Here is an 18,521-nt window from a genome sequence, read left to right as displayed (position 1 = left end):
ACATTTGGGTGAAACATACTGCGGGAGCTGCTTCGCAGCAGTTGCTGCTCAGGCCCTAATAACGACTGGAGACCCTCGCCAAGAGTCGGCCAGACACACACAGTCCCCTTCTCCACCAGCTGAATTATGTATTCAAAAAATGTTTTTCTTTTTTGCATACTTTGAGGTTGATATGTTTAAATACAGTTTGAATGCTTGAAGGCGATGCCCAGCAGGCCTCAAAACTACTGGCCTGAAGGCAAATTTTGCTGGCCACATTATCTTAAACTGCATCCATGCCCCGAAATACCCAGTTAGAATACATTTGCACTGATTAGACATGCAGACGGGTGAGTGACAAACACCTGTCTATGTATCTGCATCATCCTACAATTTAAGTTAGCAGCATTATAGTATCACAAAGCAAGTTAGACAGTAAATAGTTTCAAACTGATTAGAATTTTGTAATAGATAGTATAGTGTACTTTACAGAGGAGTAACAAACTTCTGTTTTCTGAAAATGACATAGGCCACACTTTTCCTGGCAGTGGTTACTGTTGTCATATATTCTTTCTACATACGTGACCCAAATTCATCTCACACACTCAAAGCGAGCCATTTAACTCTGCTTCAGAGTCAACAAAGGCAGAAGAAAACCACTTAGGTTGAATCTGAAACCAGGGGACCAAAGAATTTTTAGTAGTGCCACGGTCACCGCATTGTACACCTCGCTACATGAACAGGTTTTGTTACTGCCGTGCTGCAGCTTTGCATAAATTAAAAATAAATTCCATCTTAGAGAAAGCAGTTTTTCATTTTAAGAATAGAATAATGTGCAAAGTAACAATAAGCGTGTGATAAGGTATGACATCTAGCTATTTAGCTTTAACCCACCACCCACACTTACTTTAGTGTCACATGCTAACCCGAGTGCTGCACAATAACTTAAACAAAGTGAAGTCAAACAAAAAAGAAAATGCTCAGGTAATCATATACAAGAATAAGAGAAATTTTGATCAAAAACTGAGAATTTCAATAAAAAGAGTCCACAGGTACTTACGCATAGCAGAGCTTTGAGCTAAATGCAAACATCAGCATGCTAGCATGCTCAAAATGCTAACATGCTGATGTTTAGCAGGTATAATGTTTACTATGTTCACCATCTTTGTTTAGCGTGCTGGCATGCTAACATTTGCTAATTAGCACTGAACATAAAGTACAGGTGAGGCTCATGGGAATGTGATTAATTTTGCAGGTATTTGGTCATAAAACCAAAGTACTGGATAAGCTGAAATTTCGACCTGATGACGGCACTTGATGAAAAGTTAAGGGATGCCCAATAAAGTTATTACAATTCATCCAGAGGAGGGACATGGATATCTGTGCCAAATTTCATGGCAGTCTATCCAATAGTTGTGGAGACATTTTACTCAGAAGCAAACATTTCATCCTCATGGTGGCACTGGAGAAAACAACATTGCCATCCCAAGAGCCACGCTAGCGTGGTTAAAAACCTGTTAATTACCAGCTCTAGTTGTGCTTGTTGTAATCTTTTCAGGCCAAAATCCCCATTTTCACCTGTGCTGTGCTTTTGCTCATCAAAACGTTTGGAAGAAAGAAAATAAGTGTAATATAGGCCATGCTCACTTTGCACAGTGGGGGTGGGTTATGGTTTGGTGTCATCGCATGTGAGACGTGGTGACACGGCAGTTTCATCACACGCTAAGTTTTTCTGCTGCTGTTAAACTTCCTTATTTGCCCATAAGCACTGTTTCCTCTTTTGCTTACTGATGTGGCTCTTTGGGGCACAGCTTCGGACAAGTCTGCTTTGTTAACCTGCCAAAGTCGATCAAATCTGCACTTTGTAACACGAATGCAGTCAGTTGCTGGCATCGACTTGTCTTCAGTTTTAAAGTTTGACAATACATTTCTCGTGCTGGGCCGCGGAGCTTGTTCAAAACTGGTGAGTACAGAGGGATCGCAGCAGAAGTTGAGTCATTTACTGAAATATGAAAGTTCTTAAATCCAACAGCACGATCATATAATTGGTTGTTCAACTCCTGTCTGTCTCCAGCTTCACTGCATCTCTTCATGTACGTGTTTTTCGTGACTGTGTTTGAGAGAGACGGAAGAGAGTGAAATGGTGCATGTTGGCGTGACAGCAATGTATGTCTATATGCAGTAGCATACACGTGTGTGTCTTGAGTGTGTGTGATGTCGGGAGACACCAGCACCCTGTCCTGGAGGAGCATGTCTCCCACCAGCCAGTCAGATTCCTTGGATTTGTCTCCCACGGCAACTGTCGCCAGGGACAGCGTCTTCCCGGTGAAGATCATCAAAGTGTGTTTTCTTAGCAACAGCTCCAACCTGGGCAAGAACTTCAAACTGGTCCGCTGTGAGGAGGGACAGACTATCAGGGTATACTCTCCTGTACTCCACTATGTACTTTACTCTGCTGTACTTTACTTTGCTCTCCTACTGTACTGTACTCTGTTGTACTCTAATGTACTTTACTGCACTGTGCTATACTCCACTGTACTTTAGTGTACTCTACTACTGTTCTTTAATGTTTTATACTCTATTGCACTCTAAGGTACTTTACTGTACTGTACTGTACTCTATTGTACAAATGTGCTTCCCAATGCTCTACTACACTGTTCTCTATTTTACTGTATTCTACTACACTATACTCTGCTGTGCTCTGCTGTACTGCACTTTCCTGTACTCGCCTGTACCCTTTTATAGTGTTTTCTGTACTCCAGGGTATGGTACTCTACTTTAATGAACTTGTCTGTGCTCTACTATTCTTTACTCAACTGGATTTGTCTGTATTTCCCTGTACTTGTCTGGATGGAGCTCTACTCAACTGTACTCCAGTGTACTCTACTAGACTTTACTGTGCTCCCATATACTCAACTATACTCCATTGTATACTCTGCTACACTTGCTTGCACTATATGCTAAGATAAAAAAAAGGAAGCACGCTTTAGATTTTAGATACTAAGATACAACTGCAGGTTGAAAAAAATATAAAACTTGCACAGACATTGTTGAGAAATAGATTATTAGGTAGATGAGAGTTGTTACATATTAACTATCAATATGATTTTTGTTCAGATGTTGTTGCACACTTCATCATCAGCTGCTTGTACAGTATCACATTCACATTTTGAACATCCCAGAGACATTACTGTATAATTACCTCTATCCCAGGCTATCATCAATGTGGTGCTGTCCAGTGGCTGTGTGGGTCCAGACATAAAACACAACCTCTGCTATGGCCTCCTCCTCAAACACCTCAAGTCCTCAGTGATACACTGGCTGCACCCAGACCTGACTGTGTCTGAACTCACCCAGCGCTACGAACAGCAGCACCTGGAGGCTGAGTGGAGGTCAGTACTCCAGTCTTTGTCTTTGTTATGCTACATGTACATGCGCTGTATACTGATCTTCATAATACATTGTTTTTTAGGCAACAGACATCAATAAAGCCACAAGTCAATGCTTTTTAATACTTCATTTTGTCGTTTTTACGCACACAACATAAAACTGTATTAGAATTAGTATTGTATTTAGTGCGGAATTGGTGCACAGCTCTTGCCATGGACAAAATGTTGATCAAGTTGCCCATGTTCTTGTGACATCACATCCTCTAAAGAAAAAGTCCATGACTTGGCAAAGTTAACTGTGACGTTTGTTTGTCCAGATACGACCTGAGGATCAGATACACCCCATCAGACTTCATGGAGAAATTCAAAGATGACAGAACCACTATGCTCTACTTTTACCAGCAGGTCAGTAATATATGTGTGTGTGTGCATTTGTTTTTGTGTGCTTACCCTTGCAAATTATTTTGAGTTTTAGATCTTGGGAGTGAGGTCATTTTACTGTCTCTCTCTTCACTGAGGGCTTTTATAGGATTAAGAATAAGAATTAGGGTAATGTTTAGGTTAGTGTTAGTGTTTATAATGGCTGCAGTCAATGGAAGGTGTGTGTGTGTGTGCATGTGCTTATCCACAGGTACGAAGTGACTACATGCAGCAGTATGCCTCAAAAGTCAGTGACGGGATGGCTCTACAGCTCGGTTGTCTGGAAATAAGGTAAAACTACGGCCTCAAGCAAGAGGAATGTCTCTAAATCTGTCGCTGCTCCAGATCTGAGAAAACAGGACAGCAATGTTTAATATTCTTCATGAAAAACTAAAGGCTGTTGGTTCATAAATTTATAAAACTTCATTGTGTTCCTTTACTGTGTTTGCAGGAGATTCTACAAAGACATGAATCCAAATGGACTGGAGAAAAAGTCCAACTTTGAACTTTTAGAGTAAGTCAAGGTTCCTGGTTTGAATGCCGGCTGTGTTTCTTTGTGGAGTTTGCATATCTGACTGTGTATGCTTTTGAAAAGGTGTGTTTGTTTTCTGATGCTGGTCTGACTTTCATCTATTAGGAAGGATGTGGGGCTGGACTTGTTCTTTCCCAAAGAGCTGATCAACAGCATGAAGGTAGAGAGCTGGAACAACTACTATACAGCCTTGTTTGAGTGTCTGTTTTTTCTGCCTAAACCTGCAGCTAGTATCATGCTGCAATTACATACTGCCAATTTTCAATGACTGCTGTTTGTCTGTGTGCAATGTATCAGCCTAAGCAGTTACGTCGGCTGATCCAGCAGACGTTTCAGGGCTACTCCACTCTGAAGCAGGATCAGTGCATGATCAGGTTCTTCACCACTCTGAGTCAATGCTACAGCTACACACAGGAGAGCTTCGCCTGCCAGCTAGTGGTGAGCGTTTGAGAGTTGTGAAGTGAAAATTAAGTTATTTCTTGTCACATTTGAAGCTAAATGTTGTTGTTTTCTAAGCGTTTAGTGTTTGTGTGCGTATATCCTGTGTCCATAGCATGGTTGGAATCTAACAATAGACCTGGTCATTGGCCCTGAAGGCATCAGTCAGCAAACTGAAAACTCCACAGTGAGCTCACACTCTCTTTCTTTCAGCTTTTGTTAAATGCTTCACGATTTGATTTGATATTTTGCGCATACGTATGAAAACATACAGATTACATCATAAATGAAGGATGAGCTAAACCATGTATAATATGAAAATAATCACATGGAGTAAAGATTCTACAAACATAAATGCACTGTATGCAACACTTGGAACATGAGGAAAACAAAGATGTAAATTTTTGGTATGAATAAAGAATGTCCAACATTGAGCCTTTATTTATATTTATATCTTTGTCTCTTTTGCAGCCCATCTGTTTGGCCTCGTTCTCTCAGGTGCGCAGTATCTCCTGCTCAGCTGAGAGTGACGGTCGGGCTCTGCTCACTGTGCACATAGAAGGAGCCAAACAGGTAACTCTTATCTTCCTAAAGGAACAGTTCAACATTTTGGGAAATATGCTTATTTGCTTTCTCGCTGAGAGTTAGATGAGAAGATTGATACCACTTTCATGACAGTGTAGCAGCCGATTAGCTTAGCATTTGTTTCTTACGCACAAAAACCAAAGTGTATAAATGACAAGTTGTGGTTTTAAGGGGAGGTACTTGCTGGAACTATTTCTTGGATGTGTTCAGTGATTTCCTTGTGGAGGAGTTTTCTTACCTTTGGACAGGGCCGGGCTAGCAGCTACCCCATTTCAGAGCACTTTGCTTTTCACACATAGTAAATGTGCTCTGGCCTCTGAATTGCACAAGAGTCAGTTGAGGTTAAGGTGCAAAGCCTTTCAAGTTTCAAGTTGAAGCAGTTTAACACAGACTGAATATCTTGTATTTTCAACCCTTCAGCCGCTGTCAGTGAACACCTCCTCCCTGGCTGTAGCAGAAAACATGGCCGACCTGATTGACGGCTACTGCCGGCTGGAAGGCAGCTCTGAGAGCTCGCTCATTATCAGGCCTAGCAAAGGTACACTTGAATGTATCAACCTGTAATAGAAATTATCCTCTTGTGGGTCAAAATGTAATGAAACAATGTAACAATCTCAATCTAAAGTTATTCAACTATCCAGCTGGCTACGCAGACCTGTCTATTATTTTACAACCTGGGATTTACTTTTGTACTTTTGGCTCTCATTTTCCATGAATTATGATGACATTACTCACCAAATTCACAGGACTCCAGCTGCATTCACTGTCTTTTCACTTCAATTAAGTGGTTTAAATCATAGGATTAAACTGGGGAATTTCTTTTGTTGTCATGTTGTAACCCTATTGGATCCTTAATATAAAACTGTGTAGCGATGAGCCTGCATCCACATATCGCAGCAATGAGGTTGGTGAATGAAATGTTATCATAACTGATAGGAATGATGTCCAAAGATAGCAAAGTACCCTGAAATGTTACTTTAAATTTCTAACCTCTGAAATAAATCATGTTGGATCAACAACTATAACTAAACCAAATGTCTGATTCTTTCAGGGAGAGACACAAGACTGAAACTGCCTGACATCCCTAAACAGTGAGTGTGATGAATCATAATGGAAAGTAATGTTTCTTAAATCAGACTTTTGTGGTGGTAAACTGTTAGTAACATGCATTATGTGAGTGTAACTTTTTTTTTTTAACCTTGTTTTATTTTTTGATAGTGCAGTTGAAGATAGACATGAAAGGAGGTGAGAGAGAGGGGATAACATGCAGCAGAGGGCCTTTGCTTTTTGAGTATTTTTATTTTCACATCTTCCGCCTCCTTTATATATTTTCTTATTTATGTCTCTCTGCTGGACCAAAAGCAGATGTACCCAAAAACACTGCAGTTCAAACAGGCTCATTTGTAGTTGAAATGTTATTGACAAAAATGTCTGTCTCTCTCTTCCAGTGGTGGTCCTAGTGGTCCTGATAGAGGTTTGAGTAAGTCTAATGACTGATTTGCAAATTTTTGGTTCCCTTTCAGCCTCCAGGACGTTTCATTTTTAGCTTTGAACCTACTCTGTTTACGTAGGCTAATTTACATCCTGCTAAGCAATAATTTACGTGGCCTAATCAACAATGACTTGTGATTTTTCAGAGGCTTCTTCTGTTTGGTTGTGGCTGTAGACAGACAAACAAATGCAAATCAAAAGCCTGTAATTTCAACATGTTTCCTTAACTTCAGGTTCGGATATTTATGTTGAGATTCCAGAGGACACAGCAGACTCTGGTGGTGAGTAGTTCTTCAGTGAAAATTACCCTGATAACCCCTAGAAATACATTGCTATCTATGCCCCAAAACCAGACAATCGGTTAAGAAATGTCACAGTTTAAGTTAATTTGACATTTTTAACCTTCTTTTTTTTTTACCATAAACCTACTGTTAGTTCTGCCAATGCTGCGCAGCAGGTTTCAGTTGAAAAGTTGTCTGTACAACTGAGTTGTGAGTTGTTTGTGTGCCCCCCTTATAATACTGTGAAGTGATTCGCTGAATTAAAAAATGATTGACAACTGGTTCAGGCGGCGTATTGGTAAAATTAGTTTTTGATTAGTTTTTGCGGATTGTAAGCCTCTGATTGGCCAAATAAAAAAATGACTGACAGTTACCACGCCCTCTCAAAGTGCAGAGATACAAACTTGGATTAAACACATCAGGTAAGCTACTAGTTCCCTACTGTGCAGGGGGTGGAACTAAGAGGAGTGGGAGGCATGTCATTGTACTCACTTGACCAACTACATTTAGTGATTTAAGTACTTCAAGGTCTTTGTTTACTGTATTTTGTCCACATCATCTATGTATAGCCTAATAGTACCTGAATGCAGCACAGTAATGTCAAAATGAGTAGAGGTGGTGTTAAAGTAATGTTTTTTGAATTTACAAATTTAATTCAGTTTTCCAAGGATTGCGTCGCTTCATCAAAAATGTTCATGTATTGTACAAATATTTGTATCCAGATCTCTAGCGGAGCAGATTTCTTAAACGTTCCTTCTCTTTCTTAATGTTTGTGTGATCAGTGAAGCACAGAATCTCCAGAGATGACATTGTTGTGGGTCGGATCCTGGGTGAGGGATTCTTCGGAGAGGTTCACGATGGAGTTTATAAAAGCCCAGTGAGTATCATCACAGTTCACTCCCAAACATCACTCTATGGATCAAAACAAAATCTATTAGCCACGTTAGCTGTAATGTGATGTAAACATACTGGTGCTTCAAGCCAAAGGTTTGGTGGATAGCAAACTTAATGCTGAAACTTCTCTGAAAATGCACTGATTACACTTTCACTGTGAAAGTAACGTATGCATGTGTGTGTTTGTAGACAGGAGAGAGGATCTGTGTGGCCATTAAAACGTGTAAGGACTGTTCAGCTGATGTAAAGGAGAAGTTTCTCAGTGAAGCTGGTGAGTATGCAAAACATTTGCACATGCACATCTCGTACACATTCAGGTTTCAGGGCTTGTGTGGAGATTTATGACACAACTGCCTGACAGATAAAAAAAACATAAAATGTAATGACAGAAGAGTGGCGTATCTGAGTTTGGAACATTTCAGAGTTTCTCATGTTTCATCAGTGAGAAGATTGCTGTAGTCGATTTCCTGTTGTCTGGTTGTGGCTTTGTGAAAAAACTCAGACTTGAGGCTTTTTAATCTAGGTAGCCTCAGATTGAGATTGACAACATGTAGGTGTACAATGATAAGAAGTAATTCTAGCTGAATTTGCTGGTAATGTTGTGGACATAGTTGGCAATCCATATGATGCTCTTTATCAAGTCACTTTGAAAAGTCTATAAAAATCAAGACTAGCAGTTGAGCCCTGATAGAAAAGCCTTGAGGCTGCAATGTTCATTACACCCAACAATTTCAAAGAGTGGGACCTAACGATAATCATACTGATTGGAAGGAAAGGTCATGGTTGGTTGGATAAATGTGTGACTATGAAACTTTTGCTGAACAGCTGCCACTGCAGAGTGACAATTATAAGATATTGTTACATGATTAAGACGAAGAATTTGTTGTTTCTTCTTTCAAAAGCTTTATAGTCTTGCTTTAAAGCTGCATTAATTAATTTCTGGTGGAACATGTTGTAAACACAACACTGACATATTAACGTGCTGGCAAACAATTACCAATTCCATATAGAGCAGTCACAGATGGCTGCCTGCTGCAGCTGTAGACTCATGGTACATGTCCACAGGATCCGTCATTTCCACCCTTTCCATTCATTGTCTATGTAGAAAGCCCTGCCATGCATTCTGGTAGCGTAGCGTCATGTTGGCCGCTCCTCATTTGCATAAAGTTGAATCTAGGCTACTTTATGCAATTCAGGGGCGTCCAGCGTGACTCGCCGCCTCTGGAAAACTCCAGAAAAACGTTTAAACTAACCATTGTCTAAAATGAAGACAGAAATGTTTTCAGGCACACATTTTGGTGAACTATTTTCGTAATATAAGAGAAACTTTTCAAATGAGCCACCATGTTGGTCCGGTTTGAAACCTGGGAGCAGACGGCCCACGAGTGAAAGCGTTCGTCCAATCAGGTGCAGCCAGGACGTGTTTCCTGTTGTGTTTCAGGGAAGGAGAGCACTTCTTCGATCATCTATCTAGTGGCACGCCTATCAAGCGTCCAATGCTGGGAAGTGGCGTGAACACCCCTATGGACACTTACCATAAGTTGATGAGCGCAGTCAGAGTGAACTGAAACCAAAACCATGTACTCAAAGATGCTAACAAGCTCTGTTGAGCTGAGGAGAGAATTGGGTGGTAATTTTCTCAGTAGCGCTGCGATCGAAAAGTGGCTGATGGTATTCCACTCATGTTCCACCGGCACATACTCCTAATGGCAGTGGTAGGCCACTGTCAGACTGTCACACCAAATCAAATCAAAACAAGTTCTGCTATATTTTTTCTGTTTCTGTTTCTGTTTTTTCTTTTTGTCTTTGCTGTCTTCTGTCAATAAAGGCTTCTTCTGTCATTTTCTTTCTCTGATATTAACACATTATAAATTATATAATGTGATATTTTATTGATCCCAGGGTCGTTGCTCTGTCTGTTGCAGGCTTGATGAAACATTTGGATCATCCCCACATTGTGCGTCTAATCGGAGTCATTGAGGCTGATCCTGTCTGGATTGTCATGGAGCTCTATGAGCATGGAGAGGTGTGTGTTTTTGTGTTTGTATGTTTGAATGGCTGATTTGCCTATTTGTAGAACATGTATGGTAATAATAAAAATCTTAAACTGTAGAGCAAAATGTGCTGATGACCAATCATATCCATTTGGAAAATCTGTCTCATCTTAAATTCAACAGACACAAGTTGAAGGTTAATTTCAAGATTTTGCTCTGATTAAATTTAGTTGAAACTAGGAAGGAGTTAGAAATAGTAGATGTTTTTGTTTCCATGACAGCTGGGCAACTATCTTGTGGAGGAGAAGAACATCCTGACCACTGCAACGTTAATCCTGTACTGTCTACAAATCTGCAAAGCCTTGGCTTACCTGGAGGGACTCAATATGGTACACAGGTAACAGACATTCATGTGTTTGTGACATTTCTGCTTGGATAAAACCTATAAAGTTTATTTTCATGTAGGAACTATCTGTAGAAAGAAAATAGTTCCTGCTAGGGATTGAACTGCCGATCTTCCGATTAATAGTAATTTGTTGTTTTACTGTGGTTTCATTCATTCATAAAAATACGTTTAAAATGGTTAGAAGACAGTTTCTGTCACAGTGCACCTACACTACAGGGCTTGGATGGTCTCATTATTCTGCAGAAACCAGACAGTATCGAGCTCCTGCAACTATTTACTGAAACAATTAATATTTGTTCTAACATCTGTGTGTATGTGTGTGTGTGTGAACTGTTCCTTTACTCTTTATCTAATCTTTGGGTTCCTGTCCGGTTTCTGTTCTGTTTTTGTGCTGTAGAGATATAGCGGTGAGAAATGTCTTGGTGGCATCTCCTGAATGCGTCAAGCTCGGTGACTTTGGCCTGTCACGCTACATTGATGAACAAGAGTATTATAAAGGTACACACACACACACACGCACGCACATACATACACTTACAAGTGTATTAAAGCCCCTCATTTCTTGCCTTTTTAAAGGAGTTAAAGTTCATTTTGGGTATTATTTACCTCCAGCATGCACTCACATTATTTTAATCTTTGTAAAAGTGAGGATACAAGATCCAATCTGTATATTTGTCCATTTCTCTTCAAATATTTCTCTTGTGTGTGCAGCCTCAGTTAGTCGATTACCAATAAAATGGATGGCACCTGAGTCCATCAACTTCAGACGCTTCACCACGGCGAGTGATGTCTGGATGTTTGGTAAGAAATACACTCTTCTGCATGCACATGTACATCTTAGTGTGTTTTTTTTCATGTGTCTGAACATAGATGTAAACTAGGCCTGTCACAATAACTATTTTGGACGATAATACTGTCCCAGAAAAAATTGCGATAAATGATAACTATAGACTATATATTAGAGATTATATTTTTTTTTCAGTGTGTAATAAATTAATACATTTAAAAAAAGCAAGTATAAAACGATGAATTAAATTGCAGTAGGCGTAGTAAGAGTAGCAGTAATAGTAGTAGGAGAGTGGGAGCGGGACTTAGCAAAGGGTAAATTATTCTGGAGGCACACTTCAGACAAAACATTAGAGATTCTTTTCATCATGATAAAAGCCAGGGTCATGTGTGTGTGTTCAACCAGGTGTGTGTGTGTGGGAGATCTTCTCAAAAGCCCAGCAGCCTTTCTTCTGGCTGGAGAATGGGCAGGTGATCAACCAGCTGGAGTCGGGAGTCCGACTCCCCAAACCACAACTCTGTCCGCCCACTGTCTACTCCCTGATCACCCGCTGCTGGGCCTACGAGCCGCACGCCCGGCCCAGCTTCAGCCACCTCGTCTGCTCCCTGAGGTACACACTCACAGACCGGCACACACACATTTCTTCTCCTCTATTACTGCTGCACCTAACACTTAACTTACTTGCAGTTTTCCTCATTCAAGATGTTTTCAGACTATCACAGTTCTGAAAGTCTTGAAAATGTTTTGATAGTGAAACTATCGTTTCAAGAGTGAAAAACAGGATTTTAAAGTTTAAACATTAACTGTCTGTAATAACGTCATTCTCATAATGTCTTTCCAATGTTACAAAAGATCTAGTTTCTGAGCAATCCTTAATCAGAGATTAAAATCTGCTCTGTCAGCTTTGCAACACTGAAACAAATAAGCCCAATACACCCCAAACCAGCCTGGGTTGGAATAATAATAAAATAAACCAATCATGTGTTGCTCTAATGAAATACCATAAATTCAATTAAATGTCTTTTTATCGGTCAGACGTCATGTCAATTCATACAGTAGTTTGCCTTTAAGAACACACATGAAATCAAGATATCATTTTATGAACTGTGTTATTTTCTCTTGTACATTTGAGACTAGGACACCATTACACACACCAACCGATGTCTGCGTTTGTGTGTTTGATAGAGAGATCCACAGGATGGAGTTGGAGCAGAAGGTGGATGTGAGGCGAGAAAGCGCACCCTCTACCCACACAGACCCTCCACCCAAGGTACTGCTAGATGGCCACTATAGATGCTGGTTTCAAGAAAACTCTATTGAAGTGAATGGGGAAAAAAGTCAACATGTTTTTGTTTTTTTTACAAGAAGTTAGTGCCTCAGTAGTTAATTTCATTTCTAACACCAGCTCAGCTTGTGTGTCTGTCCACTAGATTTACAAGACAGTGTCATTATAAAATGATCAGGATACAGTAAACACAATATGCATTCAATTCTGAAATGGTCAACATTTTGTTTGTTTGCTCATTTGCATTTGTTTACTTTGTGCTGCCTTTTTCTTGTTTCATTTACAAATTACAATTTTAAAATATATGTTATTTTTTCTAATGTGGACCCAGGGAACACTATCAACCACTTTTGGGGAAGTTAAGGGGGATCCAATTAAAGAATAACAAATAAAGAGCTGATGACCTCCATTATGACCACTAGTGGCTGTGTTTTTTCACCTGACAGCCCTTTAATAAATGACATGTTCTCTCTTTCCCTTTCTCATCAGCCATCCAGAATACAAGGCAACACCCTTCCTCGGGCCATACAGGTGTCCACATACACACACACATACACACACACACACACACACACACACAGCATAACGTTTAGGTTTAACTAAGCTATTTCAATCCCCTGCTGTGTTGGCTTCCTGTTCCCTTATAGAGAGAAAACATACTGAATAAAATCTGCAAATGTTGTAAAACCAAATATAATACTGACAATTATATTGTGAAAATGCCAGCAGACAAAACATACAATGACTAAACCTCCCAAATTACATCAAATATGAGAAGGAAGTTTGTTGTTGAGTCACGTTCTGCTGCTGTTCAACTCTTTAGAGTCCAGAGTGTAAAAACTGGATGACAAAGCAACAACATGGAAATAACCTGAGGGGAATAAATTCAATCAATCAATTTTAATATACCAATATACATAATATACTAAGTTACAACTGTGTGTGTGTGTGTGTGTGTGTGTGTGTGTGTGTGTGTGTGTGTGTAGGGAACAAACAGGGATAGCAGGCTGTTGTGGGAGAAAGAGAGAGCACAAGTGGAGAACACTTTACAAAGACAAAGAAGAGAGATGCTGATGGATAAACAGTGGCTGGAGCAGGAGGAGAAACAACTGGTGAGAGATCACACACACACACACACACACACACACACACACACACACACATATTCCTGTCAGGTATCATCGTAGAGCATGCCTCGCACTGCTCAGCAGGACGTAGTTTGTGGCCTTTAGATTGTGACGAAACAATGAAAGGGAGGGTGATGTGTCTTTGGTGAGCATATGATGTCTTTAAATGTGATGAAATCTCAGTGTTTACAAACATCCTTCAATAGTGTGACAATAATGGGACTCCACACTGACCTCAGTTACGTTATGCAAACACAGCCATTGATCATTGCTGCATTTCCTGAAGTCTGCTTCTGTTTTTCTGTAGGATCCTGTCGTGCACATGGGCTCACACACCGAGGTACATTATCTTGTTTTTATTTCCTCTTGTGCAAATTTGAGGAGAAGCCCCTCACTGCAGTGTGCAATGCCCCAACCCTTCCTTCCCATTTTTGTTTTTGTATTGTTTTTTGGTCCACGTGGAACATAACAAATGTAAACAAAAGCACATGTTAGATGCAAAGGAAGTTACATCTTTGAAGACCTCTCTTAATCGACTACCTACTTTACAGAAATATTATATTAAGTGAAACCATGGAAGCAAGTGAGACTGTCATTATGCATATTTGAAAAAAAAAAGTCTTGTCTAATTTACATATATATATATATATATATATATATGTTTACCACTCACAGTATTGTTGGTAAAATGGTTTTACTTGTATAATATTACTCAGAAACTTCAGGGAGAGTTGTAGAACGTCCTAATGAAGACTGTGTGTTTTGCCTCAAAAGTCTGATTCTACCCACATCGAGCAATTGCACACTGCAGTGAGGGGTACTTGAATTTGAGAGGTATATTAAGCACTTTTTGGCCACTAGGGGGCAGAGACATACGTATTAATGTGCTGTAGGTCATACACAAGCTTTTTAGATGTAGTTTGGTCCATCAGCCACTTGTTCACATTGGTTTTCTGCCTCTTGTAAGGTTTCATTTCAGCAGCATTAAAGTATTAGCAGTAGAGAAAAAAAAACAGTAGCACCAATGATAACTAAACCTTTTCAGCATCTCCAATTAATGAAAAGGCACATATAAAAACTTGACCTCTGACCTGACCAGAAGTTTCAACCTCAAACATACAAGTGATAAATTCACATCCTCTTTTCTTTGTTGTTTGCAGCCTCCTGAAAAAAGGCCAGGAAATGGTGAGTCCAGATTAAGAGGCCTCATTTCAGATGGCAGCTTTCTTAAACAAGCTTTACTGTTGCTAACCTCTTGCACTCTTAAGCTGTGAAGGACCCTTTGATAGCTGATACTGAAGTGTTGCAGCAGTACAATACAGATGGCTATGCATAAAAATGAACCACTAGATTGTATAAATGGAAACACATAAATGGTTTCCAAATATTAAATGCAGCATGTACAGTAGGTTGCACGTACAAAAGAGTAAAAGATGTCAAATGTTCCAAGACAAAAAACAAACAAAAAGTATATCATATTTATAATATGAAAATATATTAAAAGATACATTATTTTCACCATATGCTGTATACAGAATATGTAAAATCTTATTGTAGAAGTCTACAGAATGTCATATTAATGTGCAGAAAATGTGTGGGTCAACAAAATGTGCAGATATGCAGCTTTTATCTGTCTCCGTCAGGTCCTCCAGAGAAGCCCCCAATGCCTCCCACAGTCACACAGGTAAAAAAAACAAACCACCTCTGTACCATACATTTGGTAGAAAATATACTTGTTGTATACTTTGTTACTTTTTGTAAGAAAAGAACCATCAAAGCTGTAAATATGACTAGAATAGTTTCGTACAGCTGCCATTTTTAATATTGAAGTGGCGCTATACGCTATATTAAATTTGGTCATTAAAAAGTATGTTTTGTGTTGTGTTGTTGTAGCCTCGGCCTACAGCTGAGCTGGACCGGTCAGGTGATCAGGTTTACACCGGCGTCATGGCGATGGTGAAACAGGTGGTCCAGCTGAAGAATGATGTCAACACACTGCCCGCCTCCGAGTATCCCAATGCTGTCAAAGTAGGTCCATCACCGTGTGCTGTCGTGACGTTTTGTTTTTGCAAACATCTTTTCACATCTCATTTATATTTATATTATAATTACGAATATGGGGGTGGAACAAACAACAAACTGAAGAAGTTTGTTTAGAGGAAAGGTCATGGACTGTCCAAAAATATGGAGAGGGTTCATCCTCTGGGGAGCATGAATCTGTTTAGTAAACAGATCTCTTTTGTTTTAATTCTTTTATTTTTGTCCCTTTTTTCTGTTCCATCCTCAACTCACTCCCTCATCCACCTCCTGTCCTCCCTCTTCCCTCCACCTGTCTCCCATGTCCACCTTCAGGGGGTGGGTATCACTCTCCGTAGCCTGATTCAAAGTGTTGATGAGATCCTGCCCTCTCTGCACAGCTCTGTCACAACGGAGGTAGGCCATCTCTCTTTGCATCAACCATTTTCTGTCTCGTTGTTTTGTGACAGTGTACTTGTATGCAGTCAATAGATTTGATGTAGCCTGATTTCATTGGAGATGGCACCTGCTGTGCATTAAATCAGGACACAGAAAGAAAAGCTCCTACATTTTACCATCTAACTGTTTTTCAAACACAGTATCCTAGGACAGTTAAATGAATGTTGCACTTGCATTATACAGTATATAATTAGAGAACAAAAAACAAATGTATTAATTAGGTATATAATAAACATCATAACAAACTTTATTTATATAGTACTTTTCTTAACAAGGTTACAAAGTGCTTTACAGTGCTTTCCAACTCTTAACACAGAGAAACTGAAATTTGACCAAACTTTGTCATGGGATCTTCTCTCCTCTCCGTCTCAGATCGAGGGCACTAAGAAACTGCTGAACAAGGATTTAGGGGAGCTGATCAATAAGATGCGACTGGCCCAGCAGAACTACATAACATCGCTGAAGGAGGAATGTCAGCGGCAGATGTTGGCGGCCGCTCACACTCTGGCTCTGGACTCCAAAAACCTGCTGGATGCTGTGGACCAGGCTCGCATCAGGGCCAACTTGGCTAAGCCTAGACCTGACTCACAAGATGATGAGGATTCTGGGGAATGAGGAGAGCGCACGCAAGATCCCTGGTGATCAAATGGAGAACACAGAAGGACATGAAATTTAGGTTGAATTGTGAGGGGATAAGTTGTGGAAGTTGTTCTGGTTTTGACAACAGCTATGTTCCCGTGAGACTTCCTGCACCCATGCTAATGAAAGATGTCATAATATATTTGTATTTTCTCCTAAAGAAATGAAACATATTAACTTAAACTGAGCATTTCTTGAAGCTGAAAATACCACAATGTATAAAAGCAATAAAGTTGAAACTGTTTTTTTTTCAGTTTTTATCATTTTTTATTATTTTTACTATTAAAGATGATGTTCTGCCCTTTATGTGTTGTTGTTTCTCCTTTTGTGTCATTAGACAACTTGTCAACATTTATGCATAAGTTTGCAGTAAATTTGATTGCAGTTTAGATAAATTCCTGTTCTTTCACCTCCAATGGCTCAGACATAATGGCAAAAACAGACTTGCACTGTCTTGCAGTAAGTTACAAAAACATGTGGGTTTCAGGAATGATGTGCCAGCAGGGATGTTGGCAACAACAACTCATTATTGGTTGCAGTTGGAAAAGGAATGTACTTCATCATTTTTTGTTTTGTGGCTGAGAATCACCACCGCATAACGGGTTCTACCATAATCAGGTCCAGATAGCTTCCTGTCTTCAAAGATAACTAGCATTGTTAATTTATCTTAATTAACTGAATGTATGTTTTTTCAAATCAAATGTAGTATATATATATATATATATATATATATATATATATATATATATATACACACACACAGAAGACAACAAAGTTCATATGAACCAATCTTCTAGATCTGCATTTATAATTGGAAATAATGCAATCTTCACTTGTTCAAAGTTTAACTTCAGTTTCTGTCAAATTTCTGTATTTGTGGGCATAGCTAATTCAGACATTCAATCCTCAACCGACATATTCATAAATATATAAATGTAGAATATTGTATTTATTCAATCTCAACCAGGAAGGTGTTGTTATAGAGGATGTTTTCTCTTTTTATTTGTCCATCTTGCTCCTCTCCTAGTGATCCATGTCATGTCAGCCCATAACAGAGATGGGAAAAGGGCGTTAGAATCAACTGGATCAAAAGTAACTGGCTGGGAGAGAGAGGCTGACAGATATAATACCCAACCACAGTGGGCCTGTCAGACAAAAGAAATTAAAAGACAGATGTGTCGGCCAAAAGGCACGTCGACCCACCGGGAAAGTGCCTGGTCTGCTAGATGGCCAGTCCAGCCCTGCTATCGATATACTGAGTGTGTTGCAGTCAGAGTTTGAGAGCTGGATTGGGCTGCAGGAGGGTTTTAACAAGTTTCTCACTTTTTTCAGCTGTGGTATCTTTTCACATTGGAATCAAGTGTCTCCTCCTCTCCAGTGTCTCCTCTGTCTGTGAGGAAACAACAGAGCTTTTACAGACGCCTTTCAAGCCTGCAGTGTGTTGATCCAGTTTCATATAGAGTGTCACTGACATTTATAGAGCCATCAAACTGGATCTTTAAGTTCTCTCTTGCCTCTGGTGAGCGCGTAGCATTAGTTTAAATTAAATTACGGCCTGTCCAGGTTTGAACAGGATCTGTGAAGCAGCAAACAGACAAAGTGTCACTGAGTTAGATTTCACTGCAGGGTTACAGGGCCATAAAGTATATTCTAATAATAGGAAGCAAGTGTTGCAATGTCACTGTGAACACAATGTGGATTGTGCATCTGTTGTTACATACATACTTTCTGAGCATTACATTTACATATCTGGCCAAACCAGTGCAGGTTTACAGATTAAACTTAGAGTCCCTTAAACT

At 39.7% G+C, this 18,521-nt stretch overlaps 1 protein-coding gene across 2 annotated transcripts; it reads left to right on the top strand.

Moving 5' to 3' along the window:
• The first annotated feature begins 1,173 nt into the window (after positions 1 to 1,173).
• On the top strand, positions 1,174 to 17,028 carry LOC122871805 (protein-tyrosine kinase 2-beta-like). Of its 2 annotated transcripts, XM_044187204.1 has the most exons (31): positions 1,174 to 1,942; positions 2,054 to 2,397; positions 3,193 to 3,371; positions 3,686 to 3,773; positions 4,000 to 4,079; positions 4,240 to 4,302; positions 4,426 to 4,480; positions 4,618 to 4,758; positions 4,874 to 4,945; positions 5,230 to 5,331; positions 5,764 to 5,881; positions 6,395 to 6,434; positions 6,562 to 6,588; positions 6,792 to 6,823; positions 7,068 to 7,115; positions 7,898 to 7,992; positions 8,199 to 8,280; positions 9,935 to 10,035; positions 10,285 to 10,400; positions 10,807 to 10,907; positions 11,121 to 11,210; positions 11,602 to 11,806; positions 12,382 to 12,466; positions 12,971 to 13,012; positions 13,468 to 13,593; positions 13,916 to 13,948; positions 14,769 to 14,793; positions 15,252 to 15,292; positions 15,502 to 15,636; positions 15,961 to 16,041; positions 16,456 to 17,028. In XM_044187204.1, the coding sequence occupies exons 2-31, from the start codon at positions 2,194 to 2,196 to the stop codon at positions 16,696 to 16,698; spliced, it is 2,850 nt and encodes a 949-aa protein (XP_044043139.1). In that variant the 5' UTR covers positions 1,174 to 1,942; positions 2,054 to 2,193; the 3' UTR covers positions 16,699 to 17,028. The 2 variants fall into 2 exon arrangements, with proteins under 2 accessions (XP_044043139.1, XP_044043140.1); XM_044187205.1 differs by lacking the exon at positions 6,562 to 6,588 and having other exon boundaries at positions 1,176 to 1,942.
• The last annotated feature ends 1,493 nt before the right edge of the window (positions 17,029 to 18,521 follow it).

The sequence above is a fragment of the Siniperca chuatsi genome, linkage group LG24 (genome assembly GCF_020085105.1).
Source record: "Siniperca chuatsi isolate FFG_IHB_CAS linkage group LG24, ASM2008510v1, whole genome shotgun sequence".
NCBI classification, from domain to species: Eukaryota; Metazoa; Chordata; class Actinopteri; order Centrarchiformes; family Sinipercidae; genus Siniperca; species Siniperca chuatsi.
This window is presented reverse-complemented; position numbering and strand designations above follow the sequence as displayed.

Coding starts and splice junctions, on each gene's coding strand:
- LOC122871805 (XM_044187204.1), top strand. CDS start 2,194: ATGTCGGGAGACACCAGCACCCTGTCCTGGAGGAGCATGTCTCCCACC. Junction 10,908..11,120: donor TGAACAAGAGTATTATAAAG/GTACACACACAC, acceptor TTGTGTGTGCAG/CCTCAGTTAGTCGATTACCA. Junction 15,293..15,501: donor TGCCTCCCACAGTCACACAG/GTAAAAAAAACA, acceptor GTGTTGTTGTAG/CCTCGGCCTACAGCTGAGCT.